This window comes from Eucyclogobius newberryi, unplaced genomic scaffold (genome assembly GCF_026437365.1).
Source record: "Eucyclogobius newberryi isolate DKJ021-1_F unplaced genomic scaffold, fEucNew1.0.hap1 SCAF_19, whole genome shotgun sequence".
Lineage (NCBI taxonomy): Eukaryota > Metazoa > Chordata > Actinopteri > Gobiiformes > Gobiidae > Eucyclogobius > Eucyclogobius newberryi.
In genome coordinates, this window is record NW_027315823.1 from 32,490,876 (window position 1) to 32,508,513 (window position 17,638).

General features: G+C 38.9%; 2 protein-coding genes across 4 annotated transcripts in view; one reads left to right on the forward strand and one right to left on the reverse strand.

Moving 5' to 3' along the window:
* The window catches only part of itga7 (integrin, alpha 7), a 54,855-nt gene extending 44,448 nt beyond the window's left edge, over positions 1 to 10,407 (forward strand). The window contains exons 16-26 of one of the 3 annotated variants that reach the window (XR_011927861.1): positions 609 to 683; positions 763 to 842; positions 987 to 1,064; positions 1,147 to 1,249; positions 2,167 to 2,364; positions 3,478 to 3,594; positions 4,339 to 4,452; positions 5,138 to 5,236; positions 5,959 to 6,084; positions 7,240 to 7,407; positions 9,041 to 9,180. Coding sequence is in view for 2 of the 3 variants with exons in the window: in XM_072452679.1 (XP_072308780.1) it covers positions 609 to 683; positions 763 to 842; positions 987 to 1,064; positions 1,147 to 1,249; positions 2,167 to 2,364; positions 3,478 to 3,594; positions 4,339 to 4,452; positions 5,138 to 5,236; positions 5,959 to 6,084; positions 9,041 to 9,196 (1,146 nt within the window). In the remaining variant the exon portion in view is untranslated. Of the gene's footprint in view, positions 1 to 608; positions 684 to 762; positions 843 to 986; positions 1,065 to 1,146; positions 1,250 to 2,166; positions 2,365 to 3,477; positions 3,595 to 4,338; positions 4,453 to 5,137; positions 5,237 to 5,958; positions 6,085 to 7,239; positions 7,408 to 9,040 lie in introns of all 3 variants that reach the window. The other 2 variants (XM_072452679.1, XM_072452680.1) reach the window with 2 other exon arrangements.
* Positions 10,408 to 13,388: 2,981 nt separating this feature from the next.
* Positions 13,389 to 14,753, reverse strand: gpr61l (G protein-coupled receptor 61-like). The gene has a single exon (XM_072452682.1). It carries the CDS (start codon positions 14,704 to 14,706, stop codon positions 13,450 to 13,452), a length of 1,257 nt encoding a protein of 418 aa, XP_072308783.1. The 5' UTR covers positions 14,707 to 14,753; the 3' UTR covers positions 13,389 to 13,449.
* Between the last annotated feature and the right edge of the window lie 2,885 nt (positions 14,754 to 17,638).

Genomic DNA, 17,638 nt, shown 5'->3' on the forward strand with positions numbered 1-17,638 from the left:
ATTAACCTGATAATTGTGACTAGTCGACTATAAAAAATGATCACAGTCATATTTTGATAATCGTAATCGTTCTTTGGACTATACAGACTCTAAAACACAAATAGAAATACAATTATACATTATTAAATCCAAATGTCCATCTAGAAGCCTTCAGTCACCATATTTCAACCTTTACTTGGTTGATAATGTATTTAAAAAGTCTCAATGTTCAATAAAAATCATAATTTGACTAGTTAACTACTAAAAAGTCGCCCTAACTGGTGCAATAACAGCTTGTTTTACTGCACTTGCTCTGCACTGGCCCTCAATGTATAGTTACTTTAGTTATGTATATGTGTAAAGGTATAAATAATCTAGATTAAGATGAAAGAGTGTTTGTCTGTAACATCGCAGTTGTCCAGGTGGAATTTATTGCAAAAAGGGTTCAGAAAGAATGACGTTTTTTAAGACAAGTTGTATTAATTCGTACCTTTTTTGCTTTAAAGGTGCATTATGTAACTTTTCTAGTGTTGGTCGGTAAAGAAGTACATAATGCTATTCAGTTCAACAGTTCAACCCAATTGACCGTATTAGTTGTCATGGTTTCTAGTGGCTGTGTCATTTTTCAGATTCGATGCCAGGCCAACCAGAACGGCTCTCAGGTGGAGTGTGACCTGGGGAATCCCGTCAAAAGAAACAGCAAGGTCAATCCTCAACACTGATGAACTCACAGTGAGCAGTGCAGGTCACGCAGTCATTACCAAACTATTCTTTTCCCGACAGCTACAATTCTCCATCAGTTTGAGCACATCCAACATCACGATCGAGACGACAGAGCTGACCGCGGATCTGCTCCTGTCAACGTAAGACGCCCACATGTTATGTTTAAAAAGCTTTTATTTGCACTGGAAAGTTTTTATATGCATTTTCTGTTGTGATATTAACCTCAATCTTAAAATGATGTCACTTTTAAGTTTGATAAAGCATGGTTCACCTTGTGTCCACAGCATCAGTGAACAGTCCGACTTGTCTGAAGTCACGGCATTCGCCAAAGTGGTGATAGAGCTCCCCCTGTCTGTCATCGGGTGAGTTTCATCTCTTCACGTGCAGCACAAAAACAGCTTCATACTAACATGCCTCATATAAATGGTGCATTATTATCCTCAGAGTGGTGAACCCTCATCAGCTTTTCTTCAGCGGCCCAGTGAAAGGCGAGAGTGCCATGAGAAGTCTGGAGGAGATCGGCAGCTCGGTGGAGTTTGAGTTTGTGGTCAGTGTTTACAGGACGTAAAGTAACCGGGGGGATGTGATAGTGGTCATTAGTGGTCATTAGTGCAGATGTTTCACATTTATCTGACAGAATTAAACCTCAACATTTAAAGAAAGGTTTTAACACGTTCCAGTTGGATTGACCTAATGACGTCTGAATATTGTTACCGGATATACATGTGAATTCTCAAGCAATAACTTAACTGTTTACGCTGTTTGTATAATTATTATCAGGGCTTGACTTTCATTTCACCACTAGATGAATACTGGTAGGTTTGTTTTTTTGTTTATTCATTTAATTTGAGCCTCATTAGCCTCCACTGTTTGGTCGTTAGTCTTCCTGGGATTCATAGCTCTGCATAAACTCAAATAACATATTTTTACAATGCATATCAATCAACTGACTATAAATACAATTCAATTATAATCTATGAAATCTTATTATCCAGTACAGTTCATTCATACAGTTTAATTTTCTGCATAGTTCTCCATGGTATTGTAAGCTCTGTTAGATTGTAGATTCACTGTTAAAGGTGCACTATGTAACTTAAAGGTGCACTATGTAACTTTTCTGTCCGCCACCTGCTTGGCTCCATCGACCATCAGGTTACTGCTTTGACTGGAATGTTTCACAGTATGGCATTACACTTATCTATCTCCATAGTCAAGTCTTTTTGCAGCAATAAAAACATATGTAATTGAATAAATGCAAGATAGTTAATGATGGATTACTTTATTTATTGATAAAAGTTCTGTGCACCTTTAAGACGGATTTATTATTTAATTTAAGACAGAAGTTCCAATCCGAGTCCATTATTTCCCCTAAAAAAAAACCTAACTTGATTTGTAGGTTTTAAGGAGAGAGACCTCTTTTTTAGTAACTTTTGAAATGACTCGCCCTGTTTATCATTTTGGCAGGTTTCAAATCCCGGCCAGGCCTTGCAGACTCTGGGTTCTGCATTTCTCAACATCATGTTCCCTCACGAACTGTCCAACGGGAAGTGGCTGCTGTATCCGTCCAGTCTGAAGTTTGAGGGGAACCAGTGCAGCCCGAAAGGAGCAATAAACCCTCTACAACTGCCTCCTTTTGTAATCAAACAGCCAAAACTACACAAGGTAAATGCAGAACAAAAACAAAACTAACATATGTTGGCACAGAGTGGATGGAAAGTGTTTAAATGATGAAAATCACTCACTGTTTTAAGTGATTGATATAGATCTGTGCAATATTTATGCCATATAAATTGAGTCAGTGCGCTTTTAATTTAATTGTGTTTTATTCTGTACCGTGACAAATCTGTCAACATTTTCAGGAAAAGGGACGAGATCGGTAATTTTACTGTAGAGTGGTTTAGTTTAGAAGTAATGTTAGTAATGTAGACATTATCAGCTAAATCAGAGAAAGTGAAAATAGACTAAATCTATTGATCCTTGAAGGAAACTAATCTGTCGCAGCAGCTAGTGCTCTCGCTCCACAGCAGGAAGGTCCTGGGATCGATTCCCAGGTGATGCAGGGCCTTTCTGTGGACAACAGATGAATATTAGCTCACGGCTAATCTGGTGTTTACATCATGTGTTTTATGTATGTTCATTAACATGCACTGTCCTGACCAAATAAATATACATTTAGTTAATTAAAGTAGCCCAATAAACGTACCGGTAATAAGACAATATCGTTTCGTATATGTACAAGTAAAATGGATATACTATAAAATATGTATATTTTAATTTATTTATTTCATGTATTTATTATATTTATTTCAAGTAGAAAGATGCCATTACAATTACTTCCATTTTAGATTTTTGAATGTATTAACTGTATTAAATCCTGTGTCCTTACAGTGAGTGGGTTTGTACCTCCATAAACCTGACTCGTACTTGGCCTCCTTCTGCTCGTTTCCATGGAAATGTTGTTCCTCTGGCTATAATATTTTACAAAATAAAACCTATCTATCTCTACGGAGAATGTTCCAAAATATGGATTTAACTTTCTGTTTCCATGGAATTAGGCGACTCACCACTTCTATAAAGTGACTGTGCCTTTAAGAAACAATCCACTGATGATACCATTCCTGCTACTGAAGAAATACCTTTCAAATACTAGAACCTCCAACAAATATGTATTCAATTATTGGATTATAAATGTTTAGTTACTCTCCTCCTCACGGACCAGACAATTCTCATTTGTTAAAAAAGATGTAAATTGAAGTTGAATTGTTGTTGTTTCAGGGCGGCAGAACACGGCGCTCTCACCCAGAGGACGAAGGAGAAGTGATGATAAAAGGAAACGGAGCAAGAACAACTCCGGCTGTGGCTGCTTCAGAGCGACGCAAGTCACTCAAACTGGTGGGAATACTTGATCTCACTACTATATCTACTGTTTTTGATTTTAAATAATAGTAATACAACTATAATGAATGACCAGTGACGAACGCTTTATAATTAGGTTCCGTAGTAAACTATTTATAAGCCATTAATAAGCACTAGTTATTTGTTTATAGGCACTTAGACAATTAATAGCATTTGTAGATGGCTTATAATACATTATACATGTTAATAGGCCATTAACCAAAAGCATGTGTCTGTTTTCAGTAACAAAGTGATAAAAGCCTTATACAAGTGCCTATAAACAAATAAGTGCTTTTTAATGCATTATAGTTTACTACAGAACCTTCATTTAAAGTGTTACTTTTACAATTTATTTTCCTTAAAAACTAATTTATTTTCTATTTTTATATTGTCAAATTACAGTATTTCACATCTTATATGACATACATTTCCCCCCTATTTCCCCCTGTGCCGAAACCCCCCAAAAGAACACTTAATCATGTAATAAAATATAATAAATAACAGAATAAAACTAAGAATATTAAGATTATTTAAATTTATATCTAAGATTATTTAAATGACATGTAAATCGCAGAATTCAATGTGACCGATCATAAAAAAAACATGATCAGAAAGAGTATTTTGCTGTTTACATATCATTTTAATCATCTTACATCTCCAAAAATGTGCATGTAACCACAGCCACTAAAGTCAATTGCTTATTTCTTGTTGTATATGTATCTTTCCCCTTCTGCTTGTCAGGATTGTCTGTTGGGCTCGGCTCGCTGCGTGCTCTTCCAGTGTCCGCTGCACAGTTTCTCTGGTCAGGCCGTTCTCAAGATTCAGGCTCGACTCTGGGACGCCAGCTTTGTAGAGGTTTGACCACAGAAATGTACAGATTTAACATCTATGACTCATAAATTAAGTGTTTCATCCTGCCATTTATTTATTGTTGCTCATGTTTTTTATGATATTGTTCATCGCTCATCATGACAGGCCTAACTTTATGTCCTCTTTCACTACATCCATACAGTAAAATACAGTCGGATAAATTAGTACAATAATAAAAGCCCCTAAAACATTACATAAATAATCTAACAAAATAAATAGTGGCGTGTCAGTCAGTGTATGCTTGTTATTGCTCTAGTTTGTGCTCAGTGCAACAGATTTGTCTTTTTCAACTGACTAATGAGCATTTAGGCAAAAAATACTGCCACTTATTTACACAATTATGACACAAATAATGTTATAAGAGGTAAATACACATTACTATTTTTACTAAAGTGAAAATTGAATTTGTGATTTTTTGATAAATAGATTTGAGGGCCTTGCAATGGATTTTAAAAGGATAATATATGGATAATATCAGCCACAGCAGCAATACAAAGCGCATATTGGTTAAAATATTCCAGACAATTCCTAATCAAAACCACAATACCACAATGTTTTTCTACTATTGTTGTGGTAATATTGCCTTTTAATGTAGGTTGAAATATTGGCACGTGACACATCCAACTTCCTCTCCAACCTCCTCCTGGTTGTACTTTTGTGTTGTGTTCAGGAGTTCCCGTCGGTGAGCGCTCTGGAGGTGATGGTCAGAGCGAACATCACCGTCAAATCCAGCATCAAACATCTGGTGCTCAGAGACGCGGCCGCACAGGTGCCACGTCACACTGGAAATCCTCTATTATAGCTTGTGTTTGAATGTCCAAATGGTGTAGCCTGGTAGTAATGTCTTTCTACAATTTATTATTATAATTCTATTTTTTTTCCCACATGCTGCTAAATCAAATGACATTATGTTGAAAACTATGGGTAACTAATGTGTTGCTATTGTGCCTGGCTCCATGGGGTTTTTAGTACATTTTTCATTAAGCAAGACCATAATCTTATTGTTAAATGTGAGAATAATCAACATTTCTTATACAATTAAATGGAACTTTATTGATCTCACTGTGGAGTGCAGATAGAAAGGTGTATGTGATGGATTCTCATGTTTTTCTAATTGTGATATTCTCTGTGGTAAATATCTATCGCAATTTTACATCAGTCAAGGTGCAGTTTGTGAGGAAAAATTGTAGAATAGAAATGTAAAAAATCCCTCTGTGATGTCATCAATAAGAGACATTAATCGCAGAGACAATTTACACTTAACTGACACATTTTCTGACAGTTTAAACAACACAATAAAGGCGTTATCTGGTATTATTTGTCAAATTATAACTATTGATAGTTATATGGATTTTGGCCCATGTTTACTGTGTGGTTGCTTGGTAACAGTTGTGGAATCACCCTAATAAAATCGTGTAGTCTAATCTGTCATACGCACTAAAACTTACTGTTACACATTAGTCAGAAGTGACAGTCGATGATGTTTTTCAGATCCCGGTGATGATTTACCCCGAGCCCGGCCTGTCGGACCAGTACTGGATCCCCTGGTGGATCATCCTCATCGCGGTGCTGGCCGGGATCCTGCTGCTCACACTGCTCGTCTGCATACTCTGGAAGGTACAGGGAAAATGTAGCACTTTTCAAGGTTGAAATACTCTTAAAAGTTATGTTAGGTCAATCATTTCTGTAGAGGAATAATACAATCTTCAAAACTAAAGAAAATAACACTATTTAGACACTCTAGGGAACATATCCATGGGTTTTGGTCATGTGACTTATCTGTTGTCACCGTGTCAAAGACGTCACCGTGTCATGCTGTTGCTGCTGCGCCGTTACATAGCCATGAAAAGCAGCACATAAAATTGAAAATGAAAAAGGTTGATACTTCGAGAAGACAGAAGTTATGGGCTTTGGTCGCTGACACTTAAAAGCAGAGACAACTTGCCACAACAGCCTGGCTCTCTCTTTCTCGCTCTCCTTTTCCCCCCAGTTTAGAGTAAAACACAGATTTTGAAGACGCACAACTACAGTTGGTGGCGGTAAATGCACCTTTTCAATTGGCCGCCAACAGCCATTAAAAGTAACATAACAACAACAACAACAACACAACAAACTTTAGTGGACATTAACATCTAAACTTCCTCGTCCACAAGTCCTCTGCACAGGACGAGCCCTCAAAGCTTCCAAGAGCAATTAGGCTCGTTAAAACTATCTGCAAGTACGCTAACGTTTATTAGCATAGCCATGTAGCCTCAGTCTGGAGTGATCTGGACAAACTAAGTCTTTGGGGATGTGACAGAGGAATCCTTTGTTTTGAGACTTTTCGTTGGCACAGCTCACAGTGAGAATGCAGCTTTCCTCCACAAGATGGCGGTATGACGTAATGTGTGACATCACTTTGGATCCATGAATTGATAATCCTGTACATAACTTTTAACCTATAATAATATACTATTATAATAGTAAGCCAGATAGGGAAACCTCAGTCCGTTCAAAATGAAATGACACCACTCATACACGATACGCTAGTGTTTATGCTCATATGGACGTTTGGCACATCCTTCTCGTTACGTAAAGGTTTTGACGGTCCATCCCGAGCTCTATAGTGTGAATGTAGATACTGTCTTTGGTATCGGTCAGTTTGATTCTTTTTCTCTTCATTTTCATTTCATTTTTCTGTATGTCACCTTTTCTATCTTCTCTGTCTTCCTTATATTCACCCGTCATCGTTCCTCCTCCGTCCTGTGTCCTACCTCCTTACTTCCTCGTCAGTGTGGCTTCTTCAAGCGCAGCGAGCGGCGTCCACACTACGAGGCCGAGTATTACCAAGCACATTTGGGGGTTCAGCCTTCGGAGGCGGAGAAACAGGCCTCAGAACTTTAACGTGGCTCTAACGTGTTCAGTTCTGTGGCCTGCTCTCCCCTCCTCTCGCTCCAAACGGTAAACAAAGACACTACAATCATGTTTGCTGTTTCTGCAATCGCACAGGGCTGTTTTTATTGACGCTACACTGTGTGTCTTCTTCGTGTTTTGTCTAATTTCCCCACAGATGCTTGCAGTGTCGTGTGTCATTGTTCTTTACTACAGTTGTGTCTGGCCTGATGTGTTCTCTGATTGTGATGATTTTGCGGTGGCTGGACAGTTACTGGATGTGCTCTTGATATTAATGCACTATTGAATGTTCGACCAATAGATAATACGATCATAATTACGTAGTTGAGAAATCTTAACGTGTCTATTACAGATGCACCAATTCATCTTTTTCAGTTCCAATATTGAGACTTTGAATTGAAAACTGCAGTAATGAATGACAACGAGCCTGAAGTTTGGCTTTTAGGGTTTGTCTTTGTCATTAAATAAGATAAGATATTCCTTTATTGTCCACACATGGGGAAATGTCATTGTTGCAACGCAGGTACATACAGAGGAAAAGGACAAATAACTTATAGGAAGTTTAAAAAACACTCTTATGAACAAAAACTCTGAAAATGAATGAAGTCGTAAATAACAATGCATCTCAAAAACAAATCAGATTAAACATTACCCAGCCTCACCCGGCCTGAGTGTGCTTTTGGAGAGTTTAGATCAGCAGAATCTGTACATCTGATTCACTTTTCACCTTCTCATATCGTCAAAAAGTGTCTCTGGAGATGTTTAAGTGTTTATTCCAACTACTATGAAGCTGTTGTTCAAGACTGCAGGCGAATTCACTCATGTCAATGTAACAAACACCCACAAATCAGTGGTTTATCTTCAGTTTCAGATTTTTTTGACATTGTAACAGTGTTTTTGAAAAGCATTTGTGATTGTTTTTCTCTTCACGTTCTCTCTCGCTCGCTTAATAGATTCATAATTAACAGAACTACACGATCTTAAATAAGATTTAGAATCGTTATGAGACAGTGGTTAAATCCTTCCACAAATGAAAATCAGAAATGCATTTGTAGCTTAGTTAATGTGAGGCTTGGCTCGCCACAGTCCGTTTAGTTATAGAAATCCACTTCTCTGTCGATCTGGAGCTTTGTAAATCCGGTAAAATGCTCTGTAATCAGCTTTCCTCGATCATTTGTACATTTGTGCAAAAATGATCTCTGAAACTCCAATAAATGTTCAACGTGGGATAGCGTGACGACAACTGCAGGAGCTCTAAAGCACCGCAAAGACTCTGAAATGTATTTATTTACACAATTATAATAACTACTTATGACAAAACTGATTCATGTGTTTTGTAGCTTTCAGTGCATTTCTAGAGTCTAATAATAACTTGGATTTAATTAAGGGTCAGGAAGAAATGCCTCCCAAAACATTGAAGATTTTGAGTTTTTTGGTTGTTTTATATTTTATTTTTTGTCAGTATTGATGAAACAAGTTAAAAGTTACAATACACAACATATTTAAGTGTAGCGACATGTGTAGTGTTCCTGGGGATAAAAGTCACAGTGGCTGGGCTTCAAACCTGGACCAAAATGGGAGCAAATGCTTCAAACAATATCATAACGTCGGCGCTGTAGTAGTTGCAGACGTCCTGGTTACATTTCCGTGTCACTAAAGCGTTCCTTCTCTCCCTGTTTAGTGTGGCTTCTTCCGTCGTGCGCCTTACAAAGACAAGCTGCCTCAGTATCATGCGGTGAAGATCCCTCGAGAGGACAGGCCGCAGTTTCAAACCCAGAAGTCTGGAGGCGTCCACAAAAAGGAGTGGGCCACACACTGGAGTGACGGGACTTTGTAAAAAAAACAGCTAAACTATATTTAAAATCAACCTGTGTGACTTTTGCATTGGACTAAACAGTGCACATAGACTGAGTTTGAAAGATTGTGTGCACGTTGGGTCACTTCTCATGGACTTACCATCCTGGCTGGTCTTGGATTTTGAAGACCAACTACAAGGTTTAAGGTGATGATGTGCGTTACGATGGTCTGAAGCTCCAAGAGACAAGAAAATGGACAGAATCACAAACAAGCATGGCATTTTTAAACGATGAGGACAAGTTGGGATAATTTCAAGCCCTTTTTGCCTTAACTACAAGACTGATCACTGAAGGGCAAAGATAGTTTTATAAATAAAAGAGAGACGTGTAGTTAGCACTGAGAAGCCAGAGAAATATACCTGTTTGTAAAAAGTCAGATTTTATGGATAAAATAACACTGAATGTTAGGCTTACGGACTTACTGTTTGTTTTGTATGTTTAATGCGTTAGAAAAGAAAATGCTTTTTAATGAGGAGTTTGTGTTGCTAAATGTACTGTGCTTAAACAGAAGCCTGGCTGGCCATGCAGAAAATGGTGAATTCATTCAAACTAGAGAAGGGGGTTGTACAATATCATTTATGTTCCTTTACTGACCCCTTGTGTCTGCTAATGGTAGAATCCTGAAAACCTTTCTGGATCCAGACAGCGACAGTTGACTTTTCTGTTAATGGGAGGCTCAGGATCAGGAGCCACGTCACAGAGGGAACGTGTGACTGGCCAGGCGTCTGTAGAAGTCCACATCCTGAGTGAACTTGAACTAAAGAAACACCGTACAGCCAGAACCACCGCACTGACCGTTCAACCACATGAAAGAAGAAACTTCAGTGAATAGTAGCTCACAGTGTGACTCTGAACTCTGAACTACTCGTGTAGTTTGAGCAGCACAACTGCTGTTTACTGAGAATGGCATTTTACACTTTGACCATCTGGAGAAAACTGTAATGTTATTGTCTCGACATGATGTTCCTAAAGTGCAGCCTCCATTGAGTTATTGAGAAGTGACCTCCACTCACCCTCTCCAAGTGCCTTTGTCCTGTTCTTTCAGAGGCACAGCTTTGACTCTGAGGCACAGCTTTGACTCTGAGGCACTGCTTTGACTCTGAGGCACTGCTTTGACTCTGAGGCACAGCTTTGACTCTGAGGCACAGCTTTGACTCTGAAGCACAGCTTTGACTCTGAGGCACTGCTTTGACTCTGAGGCACTGCTTTGACTCTGAGGCACTGCTTTGACTCTGAGGCACTGCTTTGACTCTGAGGCACAGCTTTGACTCTGAGGCACTGCTTTGACTCTGAGGCACTGCTTTGACTCTGAGGCACTGCTTTGACTCTGAGGCACAGCTTTGACTCTGAGGCACAGCTTTGACTCTGAAGCACAGCTTTGACTCTGAGGCACTGCTTTGACTCTGAGGCACTGCTTTGACTCTGAGGCACTGCTTTGACTCTGAGGCACAGCTTTGACTCTGAAGCACAGTTTGGACTCTGAGGCACTGCATTGACTCTGAGGCACAGTTTTGACTGAGGCACTGCTTTAACTCTGAGGCACTGCTTTGACTCTGAGGCACTGCTTTGACTCTGAGGCACAGCTTTGACTCTGAGGCACAGCTTTGACTCTGAGGCACAGCTTTGACTCTGAGGCACAGCTTTGACTCTGAAGCACAGCTTTGACTCTGAGGCACTGCTTTGACTCTGAGGCACTGCTTTGACTCTGAGGCACTGCTTTGACTCTGAGGCACTGCTTTGACTCTGAGGCACAGCTTTGACTCTGAAGCACAGTTTGGACTCTGAGGCACTGCATTGACTCTGAGGCACAGTTTTGACTGAGGCACTGCTTTAACTCTGAGGCACTGCTTTGACTCTGAGGCACAGCTTTGACTCTGAGGCACAGCTTTGACTTTGAGGCACAGCTTTGACTCTGAGGCACAGCTTTGACTCTGAAGCACAGCTTTGACTCTGAGGCACTGCTTTGACTCTGAGGCACTGCTTTGACTCTGAGGCACAGCTTTGACTCTGAAGCACAGTTTGGACTCTGAGGCACTGCATTGACTCTGAGGCACAGCTTTGACTGAGGCACTGCTTTAACTCTGAGGCACTGCTTTGACTCTGAGGCACTGCTTTGACTCTGAGGCACTGCTTTGACTCTAAGGCATTGAGAGCAGACCTCTTCCAAAGCATTACACTCATTTTTAACTCATTAGTTTTGAATACTTCATGTGTTTCCACTAAACCCGGTGGATCCATGAACGTGGCTCTGGCATTATTCACACAGTGTTCAGGAGCTGTAAGACTAAGATGTTGTCACTAAAATAATGATAAGTTGAAGTATCAAAGAGTTGAAGTATTGCTGGACAATCGAGTATTTGCTGCATGAGGCTCATGTCACTGTCCTGATGTCCCACTCTCGTGTCATGGTTCAGTTCAAGTCGATTTTATTGGTTTTGGCTGCACTGGTAAATAACATGTTTGTAAATAAAAGCTGATGAAAAAACGGTTGTTGAAACGGCGATTTGCCTTATATATATATATATATATATATATATATATATATATATATATATATATATATATATATATATATATATATATATATATATATATATATATATTATATATATTACGACGACACATGCAGGACGTATTGCAGCATGACTCACATACAGGTTTAATAAAACAAGTCCATCAAATATGTAGGCTACAGATACATTACGTACATTCATAATCTACACATTTAAAACCTCCAAAGCTCTGTTAAGATGATAAAGCTAGCTTATGTTACAGGTCATGTTATGGTGGTGAACCAGATACACACTTATGTAAGGAGCTGTAAAAGCTGAAAGGGCTCAGTGTAAATGTGTTATTGGCAGCGACCACACTTTTCTCTGTTTGAAAAGGACTAATACAAACAGTGAGAGCCATAAAACACCACTCTGCCTCCACTTTTCGCTTGTTATCAATAAACAGTAATGATTTCTATTGTAAACTCATGTAGAAAGTCACATGTGGCATTAACACTCAAGCTCTGTTTCCATTTAAGTCAAACGTTGAGGTAGAGTTGTGATGATCATAGTAAAAAGTAACATTCTTTTACACAATTTAGTCTCTAATGTATTAATGCATTCACTGATTTAAATACCAAAGTAAAGAAAAATAGTTTCATTCCAATCCCCTGCTTGTTGACCGAATTACTTATAGGATAGAAGTATATTCATCTTGGCTTAGGATAGTTTTGTTGTTTCTTTTAAAACCACATCACTTTTTATAGGATACATTAAATAATAAGAAAAGTAAAAAGAATAATTCAGTTTGTTCTTTTGCTATTTTCTTAAGACTTTATACGTTAAAAATCCTCTTTCCTTCTGTTTTATCTATGACAATTATTTCTATACTTTCAATCAAATCTTAAAGTGCATATGACCGGTTCTCACATTTTTCTAATTGGTGGTCCTAGGAAACTCAGGATACCAAATGAGAAGTCGAGGTTCTGGCTTGTTTGCATTCATGTGCTTTTAATCTCAAAGTCAGGCTTTTGATGTGACCCATATTAAAATAACAGCGTTTAATAGATGTAACCAGTAAGTTTTGTTTACCAAAGGTAAATGTTAGCTACCGGTAGTTATTTGTTTTTGAAAACATCCTACTATTTTTATTTTAACTAGCTAAAGTTATATCTTAATTAAACAGTAAGTCTAATCCGTTTCTGTGGACAACTGACAGTAAACCCTGACATGTAGTCATATTTAGTCTAAGAGCTCAGAAAAAGATACATTAACAAATCATCTGATTTTCTCCGTCTCCACAGCAGGTGAGGACAGGTATTGAAGATGGTTCTTTTCCCGACTTGTGCGCATTAATGTGCATTTTCCAATAAATGGTCACATTTATATAGCACACACACATTCACACACCAGTGCTCGCAGACAATGGGGGCGAGGCAGGTTAAGTGTGACAGTATTCACCAGAAGCAGCTGGAATGGCATCACTGACCTGTGGGTCAGTGGAGCTGTCACATCTGCAGCTGAATTCCAACCAGGAAGTAACATTATAAACTTGTAAAGTCTTTAAATATAATCATCACTATGTTTTAGTGAAATGTATAGTCTAACCTGCCATATGCACTTTAAGTCAACGTTTGTTTACAATCGTTCAGCTGAAGGGTTTTTAACATATCTGTCATAATCTTTGAAATTCCTTGAACACACTGAACGTCTTTGAGTCCATTTTGTACGCATTATAAAGTCTATGAAGCCTCCTCTGGTACTTGTCCTGGGATCTTCTGCTCCCGTTCCACGCTGGCTCTCAGACTGGTCCTTCTCCCTAAGCTACTGCTACCACTACTCCCAGTGGTCCTCTGAATGAACTGTAGAAAGTTCTCCTGGAGCGACCCTTCGTGGCTGGACGTCCCAATCTCCACCGTTTGGCTCCAAGAACATCTCCTGAACTTCAGCAGCTCGTCTCTGATCTGCCTGTTCAAAATTCCATAGAAAAACGGGTTCACCGCGAATGACGAGAAGGCTAGCCAGTTCACCACCTCCTCTAGATCTCCTGGACTTTGCATGGACCCACTCAGCGCCATCTGGAGGTGAAAGACGAAATACGGCAACCAGCAAATCAAAAACTGACCTACAATGAACACCAAGGTCAGCGCCGCCTTCCCGCCGCTGAAAGCTCTTTCTGGGGACAAACGTTGAGGTACAGTCCTTGTTGTCGTTATCATCGTTGTTTGGCTATTTATGGAATCGGAGCGTTCTTTAGCCTGGCATGTCGCTACTACAGGTGCTTGTTGTATCGCAGCTGATCTCGCTACCTTATAAACAGCGCAATAAACCGCAAAAATCACCAAAGAAGGAACCATGAAGCAAGCTACGCTAAAGAGTACTGCGAATACTTTTCTTAGGCTACTGTGGCTAGCATGGAGAGAGCAATGTGCCGCGGAAATTGAGCTATGACTTCCGTACGCGGGCCAGCCGAAGAGCGTTACCATTGCCAGCAGAAAAGACTTTGTCCAAATTAGTAACATTACGACAATTACGAGGTTGACAGTCATGTTGACCTCGTAGCGCATCGGATGCACGATGTAAAAGTAGCGCTCGATGCTAATTGCGGTGACGGTAAGAATAGCTAAACATATAAGAAAGACATTAAGGAAAATATAAACTTGGCACTCCAAAATGGTGAAAACAACCGTCCCGAAAAATGGTGAACTCGAGATGATTCCCAACGGCATGAGAAGAATGGCGCAGAGGACGTCCACGGCGCAAAGATGGCAGACGAAAGCAAACCGCTTGAGATGAGGGGCGCGGGCGATTGCCACCATGACGCCCGTGTTGGCCACCAGCGCGATGAGGTCAAGGGTCACCATGCAGAAGAGGCCGAACAGGTCCTTGATTTGGGACTGGGAGCCGGTGACCACACCCAGATTGGAGGGCACAGTCGGGAGAGCGGAGGGCGTGAGGTTTGGTGCAGGAGCGATGACGGGATGAAAGGACTCGGCCATTGTTCAGGGAAGTTAGGCTTTAAAAGTCCTCATTGCAGACTTTTGATGGATCTAGAAAAGAAATGACACCACACCATTTAAGATGGATTAGCCCGAATCAGAAAGGTTTATTGCCATTGTCAATGAACAGGATTCAAAAACGAGGAACTTGCTTTGGCATTAAGGTGCAACATACAACAATGAATAATACCGGTGGTAGCAAAATGTATAAAAAAGGGCATGGATAAAAATTTGAATATATAAAAGAAAATGTATTTACTGTACTGTTACTGTAGAGTTTTCAGAGTGAAACAAAAAAACACTGACCCCTCCACACGATGGACTGTACTGTATGTAGTACAGGAGAGTTTACCACTCACACAGGCATTTGGACCTATTTTCCACAGTAAAGGAAACACCGGGAGCCACAAAAGTCTCTTGACATTATAAATGAAATAACACTGCTTATAAATGTATTGTTTTTTGCCTTTATTCTATGTATACCATAAACTAAACTGTGTTGTGTTTATTAAAGTCAATGAACAACTGCAGAGAAAACAAAACATTTCTGCATCCAATATTATTTTTAATGAAATAAAGTTGTAGCATTGAACGCTGTTTTCTTCAGACATAGAATGCTCCAGAGCCGGCCTCGCTGGGGTTCCAAACACTCAAGAAATGTCGCTCTATCAGGTGACGCACTTTTTACTTAGATTTAAACAAATCAAACAAAAAAAAACATTTGAGTTAAATGGTCATTATTTTCAAAAGCCTCAGGGAGCATCAGCTGTATGAAAGAGGCTGCAGACCCCTGTGTGGGCAGATCTTCACATGTATTTGCACATAATACAATCACTGTTTTCAATATGAGGCAAAGAATACTGTAGGACTATTATTGAACTAACTTTATACCTTAAATTACATTTTACTGTGTCTTAAATTGTATTTATCTTAAAAAAACTTCAATTACCGGCATTAACTTTTTATTTTACATTAATCTCAGTGAGACAATCCCATTTCCCTTTATCCATTTTGTTTTTAGATGTTTAATAAAGTTTGGAAAAGTATAAAGGTGTAAAACTCAATAACAATAAACCTTTACAAACATACAAACTATAATCAAACTGACCTCAACACTTCAGGGCTGTAGTTGACTTTGAAGCGTTGATATCACATCTTAAGTTCTGCTTCTGCTCCGTCTGGTCCTGTGAATGGCACTGACTGTCACACATTGTATTCTGTGGGACACACACTTCACTGTCGCCTGGGCCAGTCACAACTCCTCTGGGTCCTAGATACCACCCACTTTAACGGGCCATAGGTCAAGAAGTCAAACTTTTCACAAAAGAATAGGTCAGTAGGTCACAAAAAATCTTGGTCGACTGTGGACGTGAGTGAAAAACAGATTAAACTGTCGAGTAAAGTCTAAAAACAATCCCAATAAAACAATTACTCAACTAATCAAACATTTGGTTAAGAGACGTGGACCAATTATTCAACTAAATTACAGAAGCGTATTGCCGCAAATAGAGTATAAAGCATTTATAACAGAAAAATATAAAATACATGCAGTAATTCAAACGTACAGTATTAGGTTTAATTATCAGACAAATGCACTCACAAAAGTGCAGAAATATCACTTTATACCCTCACTTAAAAGTTTATAACATAAAATGTTAGCATTTCTTACTATAAATGGTTTATTTTATATTCAGATTTTGTATATCTTCAAAACAACAGCCACAATCTACATTTCAATATGTTGCCTGCCTTTAAACTGGTAGAAATCATCAGTCCCACAATGTTGTTGAATAATGTAGGTTTATTTCTAGATTGGCTTTAATTAAAGTGCAAACGCTGACACTTTGGCATATTTACAACACACATTTCTGCTACCACAAGGTGCAAAGCAAAAACAATTCTTATTACCCCTCATAACTAGTTTAGTGCCACAGGTGAGGTTAACTTCTGCATGTAAACATCTTCATCATTAAACAAAATCATTTAGCACCAAATTAGTATTATCATGTTGTTGTTACGATTATCCTTTTTTCTTCTTTTTTTTTTACATTTGTCTCATTCTCATTTGCATTACCAAGAGTTCCCAAAATCAGAAGAAATTAGTGTAATCTGATATTAAATATAAAAACAAAGGGTTAAGGGATTGTTACAGCTGGAAGGCACGGTGAAAACCCACTTACTGAAGGTTCACTCAGCTGTCATCTCCTCAGACAGTTCAAAGGTCAGTTTTGAGCTCGAGACAATGGGCACATGGCAGCTCTGTGATTGGATGCATGTACATGCACAGTGCAAACATTTGAACCAATAAAATATACCATATTTATGGTAAAACAATCAAATACAAAGAGGATTACAATCAGATACATTCAGACATAATTACTGAGTATGTCACGTGTTAAGGCATAATTCAGAATATTGTGTTAGTTTACACAATATTGCAAAAAGAGGCAGGTCTATCTTAAAGCTCCCATATTATGCTTTATAGAGGCGTCTTAGCATCTTATACCTTACATTACTACTTTATAATGAGTGATATGAATATGAATGAATTGTTCTTTTGCATCACTTACACTGTCACTTGTCTTTGATCAGGTGTCTGCCGCCCTCTGCTGGTATGAGGGGGAAGTGAAGGGCAGCTATTAGCAGCATGATGCTAACAAATGCTACTAAGAGAAATCCAGTGACGGTGCATGGAGGTTTCACTTTTCTTTCCACAGATCTAGGTTCTTAAACATGCATGAATAAAGCAAAACAATACTTCAGATGTTTTCAGATGCAAACACGATGAGGAGGTGGCGTCGTACTTTAAACCGTCTTTATACTCGATACATTTGACCTACTCCTCATTAATCATAGATGAACATTGTATGAATATAGGACTGCAAGTTACTTAACTATTATTTTAGTCGTCTGGTCAATGATTAGTCTAAGT